The sequence below is a fragment of the Spea bombifrons genome, chromosome 7, assembly GCF_027358695.1.
Source record: "Spea bombifrons isolate aSpeBom1 chromosome 7, aSpeBom1.2.pri, whole genome shotgun sequence".
Taxonomy (NCBI): domain Eukaryota; kingdom Metazoa; phylum Chordata; class Amphibia; order Anura; family Pelobatidae; genus Spea; species Spea bombifrons.
In genome coordinates, this window is record NC_071093.1 from 33,989,389 (window position 1) to 34,010,858 (window position 21,470).

The 21,470-nt window shown below is 38.4% G+C and overlaps 1 protein-coding gene across 2 annotated transcripts in view; it reads left to right on the forward strand.

Moving 5' to 3' along the window:
- The window catches only part of ERBB4 (erb-b2 receptor tyrosine kinase 4), a 350,674-nt gene that overhangs the window by 213,955 nt on the left and 115,249 nt on the right, over positions 1 to 21,470 (forward strand). For both annotated transcript variants that reach the window (XM_053471691.1, XM_053471692.1), the window contains exon 3: positions 7,368 to 7,554. In XM_053471691.1, the coding sequence (XP_053327666.1) occupies positions 7,368 to 7,554 (187 nt within the window). The remainder of the gene's footprint in view (positions 1 to 7,367; positions 7,555 to 21,470) is intronic.

The following is a 21,470-nucleotide window of genomic DNA, read 5'->3' on the forward strand; positions in this document are numbered from 1 at the left end:
ATTTTAGGACTTATTTTAAGACTTTAACAATTTAATATTTTACATGTGGCATTGTGACGGAAGCTCCCCTGAGGGGCCTTGTGTCTTCATGTTCCAGCTCTTCAATCCATTAAAATCTGCATTGTCCTGTTCTCAGGGGTCCTCGAGAGGAAAAGAGAAAAACTTGAAAAAGCCCTTAAAAATGAAATAAAGCCAAGCAAGGTTTGTTTTTCCTAGATAGACAATAAGCAGCAGGCTTTAGCAAAAGAATAAACAACACGGGTTCCTAATAACACCACTAAGGGTAATTTACAATTTAGTAAACTACTTGTCATCCGATGTGTAATCCAGATGCCTAATGGCCATCCAACACTCAAAGTGGTTAAATAAATCCAGAGAGGCTGAACTAAAAGTAGACTTTCAAATGAAAAAATATAGTAAAAAATGTGAGCCATGTGAAATTTGATGTAAAGGTCAATTATCAAGAACAGTTTAACGTGTGTGTTTATTATAATCAAGGAAGAAAATAGAAGCTAGGCAAAGCTGACAATAAAAAATAGCTAAATACTTATAATCTACAGATTTGTAAGAGGTTTGTAATACTTTTCCTGTAGGCTGGGGGAGACACTTTTAACTGACTTTATTTAGTGAGCACTTTATGTCCATATCTGGGAACTTCTGGGCTCCAGCTACCTTGCGGACGCGGCCAGGACTGCCCACTGACATCAGTGGGCGGTCCCGCTAAAGTCGGGGGAAACGCCCCCATTTAAAGTAAAATGGGCGGGCAGCGGGGTGTGTCAAGGTGTGTTACCGCGACCTGGAGGATTCGGGTGTTGACCTGGAGAACCGGAGAAGTAGTGCTCACCCGGCAATCTCTGGGTTAAACCCGGAGAGTTCCCAGGTATGTTTATGAGCCAGAGGTTACTGTAAGAGGCATAAGAGGGGAGTGCAAAGAGTATACAATTGAACACACCTTAAAGTAAACCTTTTTATTTCACCTACACCGATAGTGGTGGCCCTGCACTGACAAACCTCCGAAACCTCCTAATAGCTATTTATGTTATTGAGTAAGAGATTTTAATGAATGTATTGACACTGTTTATTTATGAACTTCAGTTGTTTTATTCATACACTGTTGTGTCTTTTTAGGACTGTAGAACATTTTGAACCTCTAGATAAATGAGCCATTGGGGCAGGAGAAAGAAGGGGAAGATGGATTTGGGTCCTAATGAGAGAGATCTCTGCTCTCCCCAACTTGCCCTACCACCTGCCCTGTAGTGGGGCATAGTTATCGGTCACTTTGCAGTGCTGTTAGATAAATGGGAAGGCTTTTACGGTTACACAGGTCTGACCTTTGTTACTTCTGCTTCCCAGTTTGTGCCTTTCATATTAACTTATCAGCTAGAAATTAGCAAGGTATGGTGCTCATAAAGCCAGCTATTATAGCAATTTATTTAACAAAATGGGGGGATCACTACAGTTAATACAGTTAATATTTGGAAGCTCAGTTAAAAAACCCCAGGTATATGCTTTGCAACAGCTCTTCTTGGTGGCTGATATTGGAGACGGTAAAGGGTTAAGAGCCCTAGACGGCAGCTGAATATTAAAAAGGACACTGTGTTCTGCTCCACATCAGAAGAAACTCCCACAGCCCAAACTATGCTCAGTCTCTCCCATTGTGACCATGTGCCTGCAAACACAGGGCAGCTGTCACGTCGTGGAAGGAAGACGTGGCCATGTTAGAATGCAAAACACATACCCAGTCAGTCTTCAAACTCCCACCTCGACCGGCACAAGGTTTAATGTTATCTGTGTGCTGCTCCAGTAGCCACAGTAAGGATCCTTAAGTGACCTGTTGTGAAATTTGCTTTCTATAAAGTGCTAGTAGATTGTTCATTCGGAGTTGGAGTCTGTGAGAAAAGCAAGCATACCTTATGCGTTAAACCAGTAAAATCATACATACCTACTTAAAAAAAAAAATTAGTTTCATGCAGCTCTATTTTTGAATATCTCAATCAACATATTATTCTCTTTAACCTGCAACAGTTTTTTTTGTTTTGGCCATTTTGTAAGATCCATATAGGTTTGAAGTATTCCTTAAAAAATGTGAAAACATAGAAAAAGATGTAAAGCTACTTAAGCTTTTGAGACCCAAGATGTCTCTTCTTCAGAATCAGTTGCCATTCAAAAAGTACTTAGTACCCCTGAATATTTTTAGGTTCCAGCTCCTGTATCTGAGTCACAGTTGCTGTTTTCATTGTTTCTAAAATGCATAATCCCCCCTGATTATGGGAAGGCCTTTCTTATGATAAATCTATTGTGCTGTGATAGCTAATAGTATGTGCCCTGATGAAGCCACCATTGTTTGTTTATGATTACTGTCCCTAGTTAGGTTGCAAGGTTCTATCATGTATGATCACAGAGTGCCTACAGTACCTGTCCTGTCAGCACGGTGTACTGCCTCACAGCTATTCATTCACCATAGTGGGACATTATCAGCTTCCTCCATCCCCGGCAGTGCTGACGCTGAAAGAACAATCTTTTACTGTGAGAGACGTGGACGGATATGCTCTTGGAGATGGCTATGGGCTGCATACTCCATAATAAGCCGCCCTCTACATGGTGGATACGTTGATTAGAGAGAAGGATTTGTCTTGTCACAATGTTTTATTAGTTTGTTTGGCCACCTAGAAAACACATTTTACTTTGTACATCACTTCTCATCCCTCTCGTTTTTTTGGGTTTTTTTGCGTCCCTTTCTCTGCTGTTTATTATCCCTTCTTCACCCATGTTCCACATTCCTTTCTAACGTTTTATTTTCAATAGTTTTCATTCATTATTTCATTCATGTTTTTATAGGCTTACCTTTTTAACTACATTTCCTTTCTTTGTTAATTTCTTTCTTTGTTTAAACATTTCTTCCTTGTACTTTCATAGCTCTGAACCTTGTTTTTCTTATTCTTTCCTCTCTCACCTTTTCCAGTTTTACAGATCTCTAATCCCTCCTGTCTAGTCCCAAATCTAATCTTCAATGCATTTCGCCTCTCCCCCTGCTCCCGCACACTTGTTTTTGTTACCTTCTCCCCCTTTCTCTCTGTTTGCTAATATATTGCCCAGATGAGGATTCAGAGAACCTGCATGCTCACATCACATAAATGCTGCTGATTAGCTGCATGTCATGATTTCAAATCCCATCTGTCGGAGATTTTTTGGACAGTTCCTTTTTAGGCTAAATCACCTGCTGCTTTCAAGAGCTGCTTCTTTCAAGGAAGAAGCCGGTACATAACATTTCACATGCTGCACCGCCACTAAGCGAGTAGGCTGATTCAGAAATTATTTCTAAAGACAACATATTTTAAAATCTTCAACTGATACACCTATAACACCTTACAGCCCAACAGTCTTAGTATGCCAAAAGACATTCGACGTAGCTACCCCACTGTAAAGGAAAAAACAAAAACTGTCTGGGCCTTAGTTGCCTTCTCACCCTAATAAAGTTGGCAACTAATATATAAACATAATATAAATGAGAGGTTTTGGTTATATGGATTGGCCAAAGCATAATTAAGCTCACCCGCCACGTCAAGGCACACTCTCAATAGGGTGAGAACCTACTCTCACCTCCTACATAGTGGGCACACAAAGCAGTTTATACGGCTACCAAAACCTTATTAATGTATTTGAGGAGGGGCAAGTAAGCCTCCTCCAAATATACCAAGCTGCAACCAGACTGATGAGGAGCCAACAACCTCAGTCTGCCTATTTATCTTGAGACTTAGGGCCAAAGCTTGGGAGTGACCAGGCGGCCAAGAACACACTTACATGAACCCTGTGACTTCTGTAACCCATTGCAGTACCATGCATGACCAAAGGCAGTTACCACTGTCTTCATAACCAAAGGTAGTTGCTTACTTATTTTAGGCTTAATTACATCACTGGACATCCCGATTGAACCTCTTGGGGTTTTTTTTATTTACATTATAACAAGCTAGACCATATCATTCAACAGAGCGAAATTAAGAAAAGCAAGACACTGCCAAGGTAATGCAATTATTGAAATTTAATTAAAAGAAGTCCAGATGGTAATGTTGATTTAGAGGACCATTGTACCAGTATTGTAATGTGTCCTGATTGAAAATATACTTGCGTTTCTTGGTTTACGTATGATTAAGTTCATGACCGCTGTTATATATATGTGAATACTAAATCATTTTGCTTAGGCCCACTAAAAGCTTAGTGCTGACTCTAGTGATAAATCGTTTTCAGTATAATAGCTCATAGTTCTGTTTTACAGGGAAAATATTTAAAAATGTAACTTATTTAGAGAAGTGACATGGTGGTTGATAACGTTTCATGTAGCCATATTAATAAATATATAAATAGGTCATATAAGTAAATGCTTAAAATTTCTTACTTTAAACACCCCTTCTATTTTACCTATCGAATCGTGATCTTCAATAAAAAATAAATTGGTTAGTGTAGATTTGTAATCATGGAAAAAAAAAAAAAAGAGAGTAATATATATATATATCAAACATCGGATAACAACGGATAAATAAATATTGTTATATCCTGCCCAGGGGAAGATAGAGTAGGTCCACGTACGGAAGGAATAAAGATAAAATAAAAATACTGATGCCTGGGTTATAAAAAATCTAGACTTTAATAAGAGTATAAAAAAGAGTGAGTTGGTTGTTTGAAAACAAGAACAGTTTTGTCATCACTGCTAGGAGTTTGTGTTTAGGAGGGACAGACCTTCTTTTGGATTCGAAGCCCTCCATTCCTCTTTCCTGCGCTGATGCTCCTTATTTTGAGGAGCTCAGAATGTTTGCTGGTTAAGGGTATATCACAACGTCCTACAACCCTAAAAGTCACAATGATGATTGTATAACCAGCATATAAACCAGTGTATGAATTAAATTGTGCGAATAAAATACATTAAATCTTCTTCAAAATAAAAAATGCTGCTTCATGGCATAACGGTCCCAATATGTATATGCTACAGAAAATGCCCCAAAGCAAACACATGCAGAACCTATACAAAATCTATGTTTTTAATGCTTTCATTTAACTGTTTTAATATTACACAGATTGAATGGATTATTATGTATTTTGCTTGTATCTGAATGCACACATTTTCAAAACGTGGGTTTTTTCACCCACCGGCACAAAGAGCTAACAATTCACTCAGATAGAAATCACTGTAGGATTATACAGCGCCTCCTCTAATTGTCTTCGATCAACGTGTGGAGGTCGGAGCCTCATATTCTACCGTATAACGTAACATTTGGTCTCAGGTTGCGCAGATCTTTCATGGCATCCAGGTCAACACCACAGCCTCCCTTCGCAGCTGGTGATCTCACCACAAGCAACGTATGCTTCATTCACGTTCAGACTGCGGGACCTGATGTTTATTTACATCTATCAATGAAAGCCTGCCGGGCTGCTCTCAGCATGCGACTGCATTAAGCTTCAGCAGCATGAAATAAAAACTTAACATAAATATGATCAATCCAAACGACCAGCTCCCTGCGTATCGCCTTCGAGAGATAGATTGGGAAAACAGCCTCAAACAGCACGTTGGGAATGTGAGCCAGCTGTTGCCCTTGTGAAAATAGTGGCATAGAAGTCACTCACTTTTATGTTCCGTCTAGGCACTGTACTGACGTTTAGAAATTTAGAAATCCTGTATTCGACCCAAGTTATGATAACTCTTGCATCCCAAGATGCATTTCTCTGAGGACCAATGTTAATTTACTTTATTGGCAGCAACCTCTGAATGTCCATTTGGGGGTCACCATGTAGGCCATGTTTTGTAGGACACTTATAATTGTCACATATTGCTGACCAGCATAGGTAAACTTCTGCTCCCTGCAGAAAACATGGCCGATGTGGTCACTCTAGCATGGGGAGGTTAGGGAGGGTTTGATTTTTTGAGAAATCGAGGTGACCGTTCACTCAAAGTGAACCTGCTTTTAAAACAGGGTTACCTTCGTCGGTATAATAAGTCATATCCAATCCAGGAAAAGTTTAACGTTTTAGAACAGACTGGTTGCTCTTTCTCAGACGGTTTGATAATGAGAAGACCTACAGAATTTCAACAGAGAATTCTGATTGGTTAATCAGATGACCAATAATTATATTATCTCAGGTTACAAATGTTGATATGAGACAAAAATGTCACCTATGAGAACTTCTCATTAATCTTTAGGGCATAAAGTACTATATATGTTTTATAAACATTTTTGTAAAACTTTTTTGGAGCACAGAGAAAAGAATAATGTCCAACCCACAGCACAATATGGATTTACCTAGAGCTATGTAACAAGTGACTTATATCTGAACATATCTAAACAGTCAATACACAAGTATTTTTTATACGATGTTAAAATATTACATAGATTTTTTTTATGTTGTGGTTATAAATATAAACTTATCTTTGGTGGAAGGTTCACTTTACAGCTGGGGAATAAGGTGCTTGGTGGGAACAAGAGATAATTGGATTGTTGAGATCACCTTTGGGGTGCCATCAGGTCATAGAAGAAGAACGTACTTGAGCCATAAAACTGGGTTGGGGCAGGGCGTTGTACTTAAAAGCACTGTCTCAACATATATATTCCAAAGCAAGGAAACAATAGTTAATTATTACTAAAAGACTAAAATTTAGTAAGGCGGAAAGCACCCTGCCAACGTGTTCTGGAGTGCAGAGTTATTGGGGTAGGGATATGCAGAATGGTATATGCATAATGAATGAGACCAGACACTGGGTGATAATAAGTAATGTTTGATAGTTGTCCTGGTGACACATTAATTTTCTGTCTTCTGTATCATTTATAACAGGAGGAAAATGATGATTATATACCTCCCCTCAGTAGAGGTGACACAGGGGGGAGATGCCTTTCTTTTTCAATGACAGAAATAAAGTGAAAATTGTCCTTATCCCATTAGAAAGCATGATATCCAAAGTGTAGATAATGCTGTTATTGACACATGAAATATATACACTACATTGACATATATCTCCAGAAGGATATGCGGACGGGTAGCATGGATATGGCAGATATATGAGATGTTTTTTCTTTGCTGTGTCTTTCAATTTAACTTTAGCTTTTCTAGATGTTTAGAGGCGTTTTTGTGAAAATTGACAAGGATATGAAATCAAGAGTGTTCCCAATCTTTACAAAAGTTTGATGTTACTAAGGGTTAAGAAATGGGCACAGCCAAGTAATTTATCAGCAATTCTTTATCATTTGTACTTAAGGGTTATTCGAAGAGAAATGTTTAAAATTAATATCAAATTTACAGCAAGGATATTGTTCTATGGTTTTAACATAAGCTTTAAATGCTGCTTAAAGAATGAAATTTACCTGCTTTCTTCTACCTTTTAGTCTATCCGGGAGGTGACTGGCTATGTTCTTGTGGCCCTCAACCAGTTCGATTACCTTCCACTGGAGAACCTGCGAATCATCCGAGGTACAAAACTATATGAGGACCGCTACGCACTAGCCATTTTCCTGAACTATCGCAAAGGTGGCACCTACGGCTTGAGGGAACTAGGTCTAAGAAAACTGACGGGTGAGTGTTACTGGGCAGTAGTAAGAATAACAATGCTGGTATCAGAGGGGTATTAGGGGAATGGCATTCTCCATGGAGAATACAGACGCCTAATAAAAGTCTACGGAGGAAACGATTTATTAGCATTGTCAGCTCTGTCCGGTGTTTGAGCATGGAAAATAACCCAAAAATATTATTTTTATTATTATTATTATTATTATCTGAATGGGACTTTCCTTTAACTGTAGTACCATTTTCTCATCACATTCAATGTTACTACCAGGCAGCCAACTGTACAATTAATGGGCTCAATTCAGTGACCCGTCTAAAACTTAATAGGTGTTAATGGCGGTGGAAAATGCATGGCTGGCAATTAAATTCCTTGTCATAACTTACATATTCAGTTGCTGATTCTAGAATGTGACAGCAAAAAAAAAAGCTACATTGAAAGCAATAGAAAACCACTTTGAAGTGATTCAGTGGGGTGCACAGAATAATAGAATGGATACGATTGTACATTCCAGACACTAAAAAAATCATATAGGAATCTATATGAAGCCTAAAGAAATGTTAATAAAGTTTAAAGAAATGTAACTCTCAGGAGAAAGCTGAAACAATCACCCTGTACTAACACAAAGGGATAAAACAAGTATGCATGGGAACACTTTCAACATGAATACAGATTATATATATATATATATATATATATATATATATATATAAATATATATATATAAATATATATATAGATATATATATACAGTATATTACTACACTATCTATACATTGCTGATCATTATATTTTCCTTTGATTGATGAATCTTGCATATTTATTGATTGAAACTGTTATACTTTAATTGTATGACCCTATAAAAATGATATAAATATGAGACTATATAGTAATACCTCTAATTTGAATGTGTAATTCCTTGATCTGATTAGACAATATTGGTTTTGACGTGGAATCAGTGGATTCTGGGCTGTGATTAAGTGCTATCTCCGTTACACATTTACTTGGATCTGAACGCAATCACTTTGCGGATTTGCGCTTTGGAAGTTAAAAAGCTTGCTGATCTGTATGATTTTAGCAAGCAATCAGCATTTTCTTAAATAGACTCATTTTTAGATTGAAGTTTCATGACACCTGCATGGCTGTTTGATGTGATGTATGGCAATAGATCACTCGAGTGGGATCTAAATTGCCCTCATAAAAGTTAGAGATATTATCAACTATTGACAGCAGCTGCTGTTTTCCCCTCTGCCCTAAACTGAATACTTTGTGGGGTTTTTTTTGCATTTTTTGGGGTAAGGGTAATTTGATGGTTTAGAACATGGTGAGAAATCGGGAAAAGGTTTCCTTTTCCCCAAAGTAATTGTGCCCTCGAGAAATAACACAGAGTTTGTAAATTCTAAGTAGTTTGCTAACAGGCAACTTAAATTTTGTTAATGTAAATAAGGTAGGACTCCATGGCATTATAATCAGACGTTCATGGACCCAACTGATCATCAGCTATCTTTAAGCACGTCTCTTAAATTTCTTCAAATGAATAAAACCTAATAAACAAACGTTACAACCAGTTTAATTTAGACTTTCAATACATGGATGCATTTTAATGGCATTTCAATGGCAGTTCTTTTGCTTAAAGTATATGCCTAATTAAAAAAAATGTATTATTTGTTAATATTTTTTTTTAAAAAAACACAGCAATCATGCAGCCTGAAACTTTATGTGATTTTTGTCCCCTCTAGCAGACAGTAGGTCATGAGTCGGCTGAGAGAAATCCGATGGACAATATGGATTTGTCCTTCAGTGGTAACATTGACTGATAGGTAGTTAAAAAACACCCGGAGATTGATATTTGATATTCAGAAAATTGACTTACACCTGAAGCGTTTCATCTAATAATGCTCGACGGGACTTACCATGAGATTTTACAGGCAGCACCCGATCACTGCAAAGGATTTTTACCGGATAACTGACTTTTAGACGTCGGATCATTTTTAACCCCCTACTTGTCTTACAAATGTATTACTGCACTATATATAAATATATATAATTTTTTTTAACTGTCTGATTCAAGCTGATTCTGTCCAGTAACTATTCAGTAACTCTTTCTCAGCACACCTGTCCACTAAAGAGGCATATTAAAAGTCTACTGCCTTATGGGGCAATTACTTGGTAATTCTTGATGGGTTAAGTTGTCCTCGATTTTGTAAGAAAAATAACAATTCTTAAAAGCTACAAAGGCATGTGTAATGTTTTAGCATGTATGCTGAGGTCAGAAATGTATGTAGAATTATGATGAATGAACTTTAACTTCATTGTAAAAAAGTACAATACGAAATTGATGGTTAGGTATGCTATGGATAAAAAACACATGATAATAATAATAATAATAATAATAATAATAATAATATACTTCTAAATACAATCTGATAAACTATGAGCACAGGCCAGAAAGGAGATGTTAGTGGAGTGGTGCATGCCGCCTTTCTAAATAAAACATTTTTTTCAATAAATGATCAGCTATACAGACACACTCAATACATGTTTTCAAATGAGTTAACAAGCCATGTATAGGCGACATAATAAAATAAAACTTTTATAAAACTTTTATAAAACAAACTTTCTCAGAAGACAAATTTAAGATAAAATGGGTCCTTCTGGATTGGGATATATTAACCCTTAAATGAGTCAACCTGATGCTTGAAAACCATGATGCTATGATAAACAACCGCCTTTAGTCCCTGACATGTCCCTTACCGGTGTTCATTAGCTGTGTTGATCGTTGCATGTCACCCAGTATACGCTGCTTCCATTCCTTGGTTTATGGAGTTATACATGACTCCTGACCAGAGGTCACTTAGCCTTACCAGGGGTGTTTACTGACGGCTAATAGCCACATGTATCATCAAACGCTAAGGTGTAGTGAATGTTCTTGAGTGCTCGTTGAACACAGCCTGTGATTGAGGTCAGTGATCAGTGGGATACGTCTTAACACTAAAATAATGAACAACCACCTCTTCTGTTTTCTAGCAATAACATTTGATGTTTTATAAGTGATGGTTTAAAAAGAAAAAAATACAAATTTCCCATGCACTTCCTATGAACAAATGTTTAATATATCTAAAATTTTACACTTGCAAAAACTTCCACGGTTACAGCTTTTACATGATATTTGCAAATATCCAATTTTCATAATATATATATATATGTGTAATCTCCATATAGTTTGTGCATTAAATAGCAGACAACACTATTGCGTTGTGTGTGTTGCGACTCTGAGCTCAACACTTGAAGTATTATAAATGGCTCAAAAACAAGGGGATATTTCTGAGGTAAAGTATTATCTATAGGCACAGTTGGGTCAGCTGTTGTCTTCCTGCCCTTGTGCGGATAAGTTACGCATAATGTTGTATGTTTCAGTGTGTTTTGCGTTGTTGTTGACGGTATGTCTGTGTGTCAGAAAGCAGTAATTCTGGGTGGTTGGGAAAGGATCAGAAACCCGTCATAATTTCATGTTTTGATATATTGTGCCAGTGAAATCCCCTATAAATTAAACCAGTGGGTGTGAAGTTTTGCCAGTTAAACTGGGGCCTTGAAGTTTTCCTGCAGATTATCTGCAAACCGAAGACCCCACAGGGGGTTTATCTCACCGCTTCTGTGGAAAGGGATCCCAAAAGTCTGTATTTCTTACACTCCAAGTTCTGTGTCAGTTTGTTTACAGAGTATCATAGGCTATCAAGGGGCTCACAAATGAACGAAAATGTTCAACAGTAAATAACATGTAAACCCTACAAATTTTATTGCATTTGCTTTCCTTTCTTCATAAGTGATCGTGTTATAGGCATTTTGAGAAACAGGAAGTTTAAGGCAGCTGTTAAAGTAACCAAGAATACAAACTTGTAGTAAAGGCTGGAAACTTGTATTTTTATTTTGTAAGTCAACTCAGAAACACATACTTTAGAGATATTAAATCATTTTACATCCTCAAATAATAGCTGACCACAGTTACTTAGAGGATGCGCCTACTGGGATGGTCTCATTGTACCCCAAAAGGACTGGGATTGAGCAAAGGTACATTGTTCACCATGCCATAGTCTGAACAGGTATAAAGGTTTCTAAACCACTAGACTAGAGAAGGCACCCAAGGAAAAGAGGAAGACAGGATCTCAAGCAAGAACACAATATATAGGTCGCACAATAAGTAACTGTCAGGGAAGACTGGACAGGCTTATATATTCCAATAATGAAGTCACGAAACTGGTTTAAATTGTGTGTCTGCTTGACCAAAACATTGACATTTTAGAACTTTCTGTGATATTGGCAGTAGAATGATACGTACTATAGCGGCATCTCCCATGGGAGAAGTGCATTAATATGTAGATGGCTTTAGCGGGATCACTCACAGCACCCCGTAGTGGATTCCAGCCACGATAAATTCATTGATGTCTGATTTAAAACTTTACATTTTAATTTTGCGTTCTACAAAGAAGCGTATTTAATTTGATGTCGAACCGAATTTAGAATTTTTATTTGCAGGGATAAAATAAAATAAGTCCAAGTTTGTACCTTACAATTTACAATTATATAAGGTTTGCCTTCAACTTCTGGTGACTGTTGCAGGCATTTACTTTCAACACATATTCCTGTTCTTTATGGATATTGTACGGTGTTATATAAGATGACAATTTCACAGCCAAATAGAGGCCTCCCGATGAATCCAGCCTGTAATCAGCTATTGGAGACCTGTTTTTCTTGCTTGCTATGAAACAACAGCAAGATATGATCCAAAAATACACACTTCCCCAAATTTAATTACATTCCAGTGAAAAGGGACCAGCATGATTCACATTGGGCTATTATTTTTTGCAGCTCCCGTTTTTTTAGAGTTACAATAAATAACAGAACTTAATATATTTAGTTCCTAATGCTTCTTTGACAAAAGGAAAACAGTCGTAAATATATAATAGAATGATTCATTTTGTTAGTATTGTTGATGTATCCCCAGAATCCCAGAATTCAGAGATTTAAAACTGTTCCGAGAGCATTCTTCACAAAACCAAACAGCTGTAGGGGTTTCTGAGAAATGATCTAAAAACAGGATTTTTCTGAAATAAATCAGGACCGGGACTAGCAGCAGTCCTTCTTAATTGGTTAAAGGATATTGAGTGGCTTGAGATGTGCTGGGAAGCCTTTGTGTGTTGGGGGATCGATAAACTAGGGAAGTATCTGAATTTTCATTAGTGTGAAAGAAAACATTATTCTTCAATTAGCTGCAATCTCCAGGACATGTACACTTGTGTCTGATGTTTTAATTGCGGTTTAACGTTAGACTCTTATCACCTGGAATTTGGCAGGAAGCACAAAGAGAGGGAATAATGGTAAAACAAAAAAGCAATGTCGCGAGGTAACCCTTTCTATGCTGTAGCTGCACATTTAACACTATATATTAGAGAACTGTCCCAGCTCATTGACTTGGCTATATGTTATGAAGAACCAACCCAATGATCTATTCCTGTAAAAAGGGCTGAGTTTGCCCTCCATAATGAATAGGTAATATGAGGAGATTTCTTGTACACTCCAGAGAGGTGAGCTTTGCACTTGCTTGCGGTTTTGGATGCTTTGCACTTGCTTGCGGTTTTGGATGCTTTGCACATGGTGAACCGGCTCAGTACACTAATTCATATAGATGTCCGTACATGCGTTTGGAAGGATGCTGCAATGGTCCAGACCCACTGCTCGGTTAGTCTTAATGAACAGGCCTAGGCCAGCAGTCCATTGGGCATATGCCCCGTGTATCCTACAACAAGTCCAGGTCATTCGATGATGGATGCATTTTTGTGCTAGAACTAGGTGGCGTAAATTTAAAGGGACAGTTTATTGTCCATGACAGCACCACTAGAAAAGAATTGTTAAAAATAAATAAATAAATAAATAAATAAAGCACTTACGCTGGATAGTAGCTGCATCTCTCCAGCTACAGCTGCCTTCTTTTTTCATGGTCATACGATTCTGCAGAAGAAACTTCTTGACTTTGACCATGCAGCTATCATATGCGTTAAATCGCATATCATGGCTGGAGCATCCCTTTAGTTTATGGAGTGGAAGAATATTATACTTTACACAATGAGTAGCAGAAACCTTGTACCAGAATCCCAGTAGTTCAGGCAATCAGAGTAACGGAATTCACGAAAGCTTGGGATGTGCATAAAGCTACCCTAGATGGGCCAACTGATTATTTCCTGCTGTCTATGTAGCCACATATAAGATGCGTCTCAGTAAAAGTATTCAGTCGGTTTAATGAATGTAAATAGATTATGGCAGAGGGGCCTCAATTCACAAAGTGCCACCTGGCAAATGTGTGGATATCACGGAAACAACCGCTGAAACCTATAGTTTAAAGTCAGATTGCAAGTGAAATAGTCTCTGCGTATTGTAAGTAAATTATGAGAACTCATCTTATTTCAGGTCACTACAACATCATCATCTGGTGGGTATCCAGTGGTATTTATCATTTGGGCAAGTGCTCAGGGATACATTTGCTAAACGAATCAAATATACAGCAGTTTGAATTACAAAATAAATGTAGAACAATAGCACATGTTTTGTTATTTCACCGCGGGATATTCTGCATCTAATGTATATCTTGCCAAAGAGTTGAAATGATACATAAGATGTGGCGGGCCATGCTTCAAAGCCCTGGCATTTGCTTACACTTGCAGTAAACGATTTTCCTGCAGGGTTACTGCACGTTGGATTCAAATATAAGAAAACAGCTTGTGTTGTGTTCTATCATTGACTGATACTGGTATAGCCGACCTTTTAGGTCTTATAATCAAGAACTGAAGCGACAGGATTTACATAAAGACATAGTGGCTTGTGTGGCAAATAATAAACGTCCAGCAAAGTGTTTTTACCTCTGCTTCCCTTGTCATAGGGTATTAAAGTGGATGTGACACATATTGAAAAGGGAGAGAAGAAACCTTACTCATTATTGTTGCTGACTAAGTCAACAGCCGCTCGGTCTTGGTGCACAGATGCTGCTGAAAATAAAGAAACAAGTTAAATGTTTGGAGTCTTACATATGCAGTGATCAAAAAGATGGGGATTTCCATTTTTGGTTGCATAATGTAAACATATTTTGTCATCAAGGCAACCTTGATGTTCCCCAATATTCATAACTGGGAACTTCTAAGGGTAGGCTACCCTGAGCATTCCCTCTTGTGGATGAGTGGCTTTTTGAAGCGGTAGAGTTAGCCATATGTGGGGCAGGCAAGTTGTGCAAGGGGCTGGCCATGAATAGGGTCGGGGGTTAACCCCAGACAGTCTTTAGTGGGGTGGTAGGAGAGGATGTGGGCAAGGAGTGGTCATGGCCAAATACCGTTCCTCTGCCCGGAGAAAGCTGTAAGTTACCTATAGATACTAGTGAACAACACTAGACAACACAACAGCTTAAAATGAGTATGACCTGGGACTGAATTTTTAGGTCTAATTTTCCTTCTAATAAGAATTAGTACAATGGTTCGCAATCACAGTTGGAAACTGAATTTTCCTATTTGATACAGTATAGAACTTTGGCAATTAGATCATTCCTTTCACAGGTTTATTATCTTAAAACATTTACCTACTACCTACTAAATCCAATCCTTTGTTGGAGTGTGTGGCTGGGGTGGGTAGGCGTAGCCCAGATATGTGGAAGGGTGGGAGCAGAGGCTGGATGGGCAGCACTGGTGGTAGGAATTACTGCCCATCTTGCCCGAAGAGTCACCTCGCGACACTCAGCTTCGGAGCGTTGTGAGGTGGCTACGTGGGATCGTGATCAGCAACCTGGGCTGCTCAGGGGAGATGAGAGGATTTCCCTAATCTGCCCAGGATCCCTATTGCCTGCAAAAAGTGGGACAGTGGGGCAGCCAGACGGAACAGTCCCAATCGTTTGGAAGGTATGTTGATATCATTAAAACGAAGAATACTACATACCTTATGCCTTTGTTATCTTAGAACTGTGTAATGTTTTATCTTTTATGATTATGTTCACATTTACCCAATGCCTCTATTTCTAAAATAAAACATCTGTAACTATGTGTCATCATCATAACACTTCCTGGCATAGTATCCCATTCATATTTGAACAGAGTCAATCCAGGTTCACCTATCCCCCAGTAAAACCCTGGGCATCTCTCCCTGGGTGTTTGTTAAAGTAATATTATCATGCGCATGGATAAGAGAGTTAATCTGCTGAATTATGTTGAGAAGTGCCCCCTCTCTTTATCCTTCAGAGTTTAGCAGTGCACACAGGATTACACACTAATTAAAATCTTGGCTATTTCGTGCTTTGCTTAAATCATTTTACAATCGTTTTAATCCCACAGTTTTGCAAAGAGTAATATTTGGAAAGTCCGGTTTTATAAACAGTATCAGGAAATCCCTGAAGCCATAGATAACCCCTTCCAAACCATACTTACACAGCTATTTCATTCCCAGAAGTTAGACACATTTTCTGTTCAAACTATAATTTGTGATGTGGAACGTATCATTTTAGATCACGGCTGAGTGGCGCAGTGAAGTCAAATCTCTGAAGTTCAGCTGAGAATATTCCACCAAGGGCAGTTTTCATGTGATGTTGTATAGTATACTTGACAACAGCTAATGATACCGGTTTATTCACTAAAGCATGAGCTGCGGGTCATTGTGATGAGATATTCGTGAATATCCCTAGCAAATTCCTGGGGGGCTGGAAGAGGGCAGAACCAAACTAGGGCAGGTAGGGTAATAAAGAGGCATTCATGCTGTTATTGGGTGGGGAAGTTCAGGAAGGAGCAATAAGTGGGTAAAACTGGGTAGTATTGAAAAAGCTAAAATCCACTTCTTATCTGGAGGCCAAAGCACTGCCTCAGAAGCCCGGCAACACAGTTTCCAGGTATGCTTATGAAGGGTCAACCCTGGTGAGGGGCAAATCCAGAGAGTTGCCAGGATGAAGCTCAATGAGGCGGAATCCTGAGTGTTCTCATCCATGCTCATAAAAGGTCAACCCTAAAGAGTTGGCCATACATAATGCATAGCAGAATCTTTACGCAATTTAACTATGCATTATGCAGGGCCAACCTGGCATATTTAGGCAGGGTTGATCTTTTATAGTAGATATTTAAATCAGCCAGATCCAGTGTTTCATCGGCGCGCCCACAGCGTGCTGGTTATTGAATACGGTGAGTAAAACTGTAGTGACATAATCTCCAGCCTAGCGGCATGGACTACGGCAGGATAGGATGCCGGGCAGACACATCGGCCCAGCTAGAACAACAGTCTGGCATGAACACGTAGCTGCCTATTCAGTGTGACATTATACAGCAATTATGCTGTTGTAACAAAGGCCTACAGGGACAATTCTGTTGTGGCATCTAAACATACTTATAGCAGATAAATGGGACCATTATACTCGCCACACTGTTTGCAATAATAATGCAACACGGAAATCAGCTTGAGGCAAACAAGGACGGGATTTAGCCCTAAATAAAACATAGTTTCCTTGTAAAGGCTTTAAAGCACCATCGTGTGTTAGTGTACATAATCTGTCCCCTGTTTCAAAAACACCCTACTATATATATATATATATTTGAATAGTAGTATTACATATATATAGATATACCGGTATATATAAAACATATAAACCATATTTACATTTAACAACATACCTTAAATTTCCTAAAATCATTTTTTGTTATTACACTCTATGAACTTTTGCTTGCTTCTCAATCTGCTGTATGGCTTTGCGTCTGTATTTTGCTGATCTCCAGCTATGAAATAACACTGTCCCTCTAAAAAAAAAAAACAATTCATGGTTAAACTCTGACAAGGAAGCAGTGCTTGGAAGACAAATCTGATATGATCCAGCACCTGAGCACCAGTCTCTCATCTGTCCAGGTTCCTGATGACAATTACCCTAATAAATGTCACCATTTCTCCATGGGCAGACGGCCAGCAAGACAAGTAAGCTGTATCGTCTCTGTGTGTATCCAGAATTCCTGGATCGTAGCCAACTAATAAACACTTTAAACTACCAGCACGCATTCCCCTTAGGGCTATTTTCAATGTGCCAGCATTAATTGTACCTGTACTTAGAATCCCACGGGGACAGTTCCGCTAATATTAGTCTGAGCAGAACAGCGATTTGCAGCTGGGCTGGTGTAGGAAACAAACAATGGGTTTTATTTGTTAAAAGTAGCACAAAGTGCAAGAAATCCTGCCAGTGACAAATACGGTACTATGAGTAGCAAAGAGACACTAAAAGACGCACAACTGCAATCCGGTGGTGGTTTGGGACAAGCAGAATACTACATCTGTGGATTAAAGTCCATCCATTCCATAAAACCAGCAGGGGACGAGCATATCCAGGAAAATAAAATCAGTCTGCGCACGTCTACAAACAATCCTGCTTTACAAAAATTCACCGGACGTTATAAATTCTGTCCAGAGACATTCTTTACCGTAACACGGGCTTCCCTCCTTTGCATATGTCTGTTACTTTACACATTAGCGCAGCTAAGGATTAGCATGAGCCAGAAAGTCTCACCTATATGCCATGTTCCCCCTTAACCCAAGAGAAACAGAAACATTGCCACATGTCAAGCATACCTTGGACCTAACGAGGGTCTCCAAGCAGACCTTGGGCTTCAAAGCCTTCCTTGCACTGTAACACTCCTGTGGTAAAGCAGTTTAAGACTTGCAGAACTCTTCCCTGTGGTGCTTGATAGCTGGATAGTCGAGAGCGCATAAAAAATTCATATTTCGCCAATAAAACATTTTCAGCAAGATAAACGCAGGCTACGTTACGATAGACACGTTGACAGATGATCAATTGGCAGACAGTCGGGCAGTCATGCAACACTTAGAAATAGAGAGAAAGATTACAGTTGACCCGGAGATAAATTGACAAATGTTTCTGAATAAAAGACTTTGCCCTTAGACTTCCAGGTATCCATGTTAACAATTGTATCCTAATAATGAGCTGCTTGTTGGCTTTATGATTATAGAAGCGCAAAGTCTGTGCCTGCCCGACCCAGTGGTCTTTACTATGCACAAAGTTTTCAGAAGGCATCTACTCAGTTTGATCATACGGCAAACCGTAGAATTACTAAATGTATTAGAATTATTAAATTACTATTTGAAATGGCTTTATTTTTGGTAGTTATCTATCAAGATTCTAGACTGTGTCAAAACTGTGATATCATATAATGGAACCTATAAAGTTTACAAAATACAGTCTATAGAAAACCACTATGGGGTTGGGACCAGAATAGCGAGATCCCACTGTAATATTACACATTTCTGTAGATAAATTGACATATATATATATATATATATATATATATATAGCAATACTAAGCAATCCAGGTGTTCCCATATCTCTATTAATTAATACCTGTGCTGCATTTTAAAAAAAAGACCATTTCATATATTGAGCATGTCCTTAAGATACGTGTGGAGGTTTTTCCACTCTTTTAGACTGTCAACGATCGATAAAGTGCTTGAAGTCATATTCGTTTTTTTTTCTCTGCTAACATATGAGTTTATTATGAAAAAATATCGATTGTAACATTATGTAGAGATGGGTAATAATCACTTAGAGATGCACATAACGTTACTGGTCAACCCTTAAGAAAATGTAAATTTTCGTTTTTTCCAACTCAAGAAAACTCATATTAATTGAAACATACGTATATTATCCCTAGACACATTGTGGGCATACAAGATGTGCCAAATGGTTCTTATCTGACATAAAATGTTATTTCTATTAATATGGATATCTCTAAAAACAATCCTCCTCCTAATTCACAAAGTGCAAAGTTTTTATAGAACTTTTAGGTTTGCAGGGTTGGCCACTGTTAAGTAAGGAAGATTGTTATCATAATCATTACTATATTCTCCCTTTTATTTCATGCTTTCCTTTTATTTTTCTGCTTCTCTGAGCACATTAGTCTTCTGTAATTTTACAGAAAGTGCCATTGCTGTGCTCTTTTTCAGATATCCCTAAATTGGTCTATTAGCGTTCCTTGAGGACTAGGGTAGGGACAGTATACCATGTGTAATATGTAATATGCCAATAGATAAATCGAAACGTGTGAGCCAGTCCAGAATACCAGGATTACATCACATGTTAGTCTTTTTAGCCTTGGCAGAACTAGATATAACACATTTTTTAGGAAGATTAACATAGTGGGTATATTGGTAGATGTGTCCCATTTTTTCTAACTTTGGTGACTTGAATCATAATAAGGGTGTCTGGCTTGGACAAGACATGCATGGGCGGTTCACAGACAGAAAAGTGGAATCGTGATAACTAAAAAACTACAAATCACGTACCTAACCATAATACAGATTCCTAAAGCTCATAAAGGTGATGCCAAACAGAACAGCCGAATATTAAACCTGAGCACACAATTGTTGGACAATTACATAACGTGTAATAACACAAGTTGCTCAAATATTATTATTATTTTAGATTTGACAGTTTCCCTATCACTGATCTCACACATCTTCAGGAAACGTAGACCCTGTTATTTGGATGTTTCATAATCTCCTTCTTTTAGATTCTTGCACTCTTTGCTGTCGAGAGTCACCATACCAATAGCAACCCGGGATCATCGAGCAATTTTTCTATAATTCAAGTGTTATCAATTATAAACATTAATATTCTTTAACGACTTCCTCTCCAATATGACCTTAGCTTAGAAAACTGACCCTGCATGGTGAGGGCTTTTAAGCATACAGTACAACCGACAGGGCTCTTGACAGCAGAAGGAGTGGGAAATTACTAGGTTTACTTGGGCAGTAGGTGGAGTGTTTATTTTTTCAAGCTATTACTGAAAACTATTTCTGTAACCAAGAACATGGAAAATATAAAAAAAGGTAAAATTAAATAAAACCCTAAGGTGTGGTTGTTACAAGAAATTAAAACCACATATTTCAGAAATCTAGAAGGCTAAGCTGCCTCTTCTTCAAAGTCGTTATGTAGACTTTCCCTGGATCCAAGCGTGTTGCACAGCCGGCTATTAGAATAGAAACCTAATCATTAAAGCATGCTTTGGTTTGGTCGCTGCAGCCGCAGTCTTGCTGATGTCAGTGGCATTTTATTAATAAGGTCCCACGGGGAAAGCTTTGAGACCAGAATTGCGGTATTAACCAAATAAATACCACATTGGCCACTAGATTGCAATTCAGTTGACAATGCTGTAAACATGGGACATCAACATTAACTATTACATTTAAAACTTTACACTGCGCAGTCAGCAATCTGGACTGATAGAAGATGGGGTGAGAGCCGGGGTGTGGAGGGCTAGGTGGATATACATGCGCACAAAAAACCTTAAGTCTTCCAGAACTCAAGGACTTCATAAATACAACACAACAACCATGTTTTTATATCACTGTAATTCTTCTTTTTTCTTGTGACATCTGCATTGTGCCCCTATTCATGGGGGAAATAAAGATCTATTAACTCCAAACAAAGACAGATGTGTCTGTAGCTCAATTATAGCCACTGTCTACTAAACATAGAGATATTGGGTTAGATCGGAATACATCAGTTTTACTTACTCAGGCAGTGTCACCAGGTAGCAGCCGATTTTTAGGCCCTGTCCTACCAGTCTGCTGGACTTTCGAGATCATCGGCTGATCCCTAACTGGCTCACCAGGCTGTAAGATCAATTGAGGTCTGTGCTTTTGCAGCAGTGAGCCGCGGTATGATGTCATACTCCTGTATCCTGGCTCAGATTTGGGCACCTGAACTGTCAGAGGGTATGCAGTAGACCCTGACAGTGTGCTATTGGATATTTGGTGCTGTCTGCTAATTCCTGAGTTAAACCTTACTTGTTAACTAGCTTTGCCTCAGGGACATTACACAGGTGAATGATGGTCTCTGTTTTATAAAAAGCCCCCC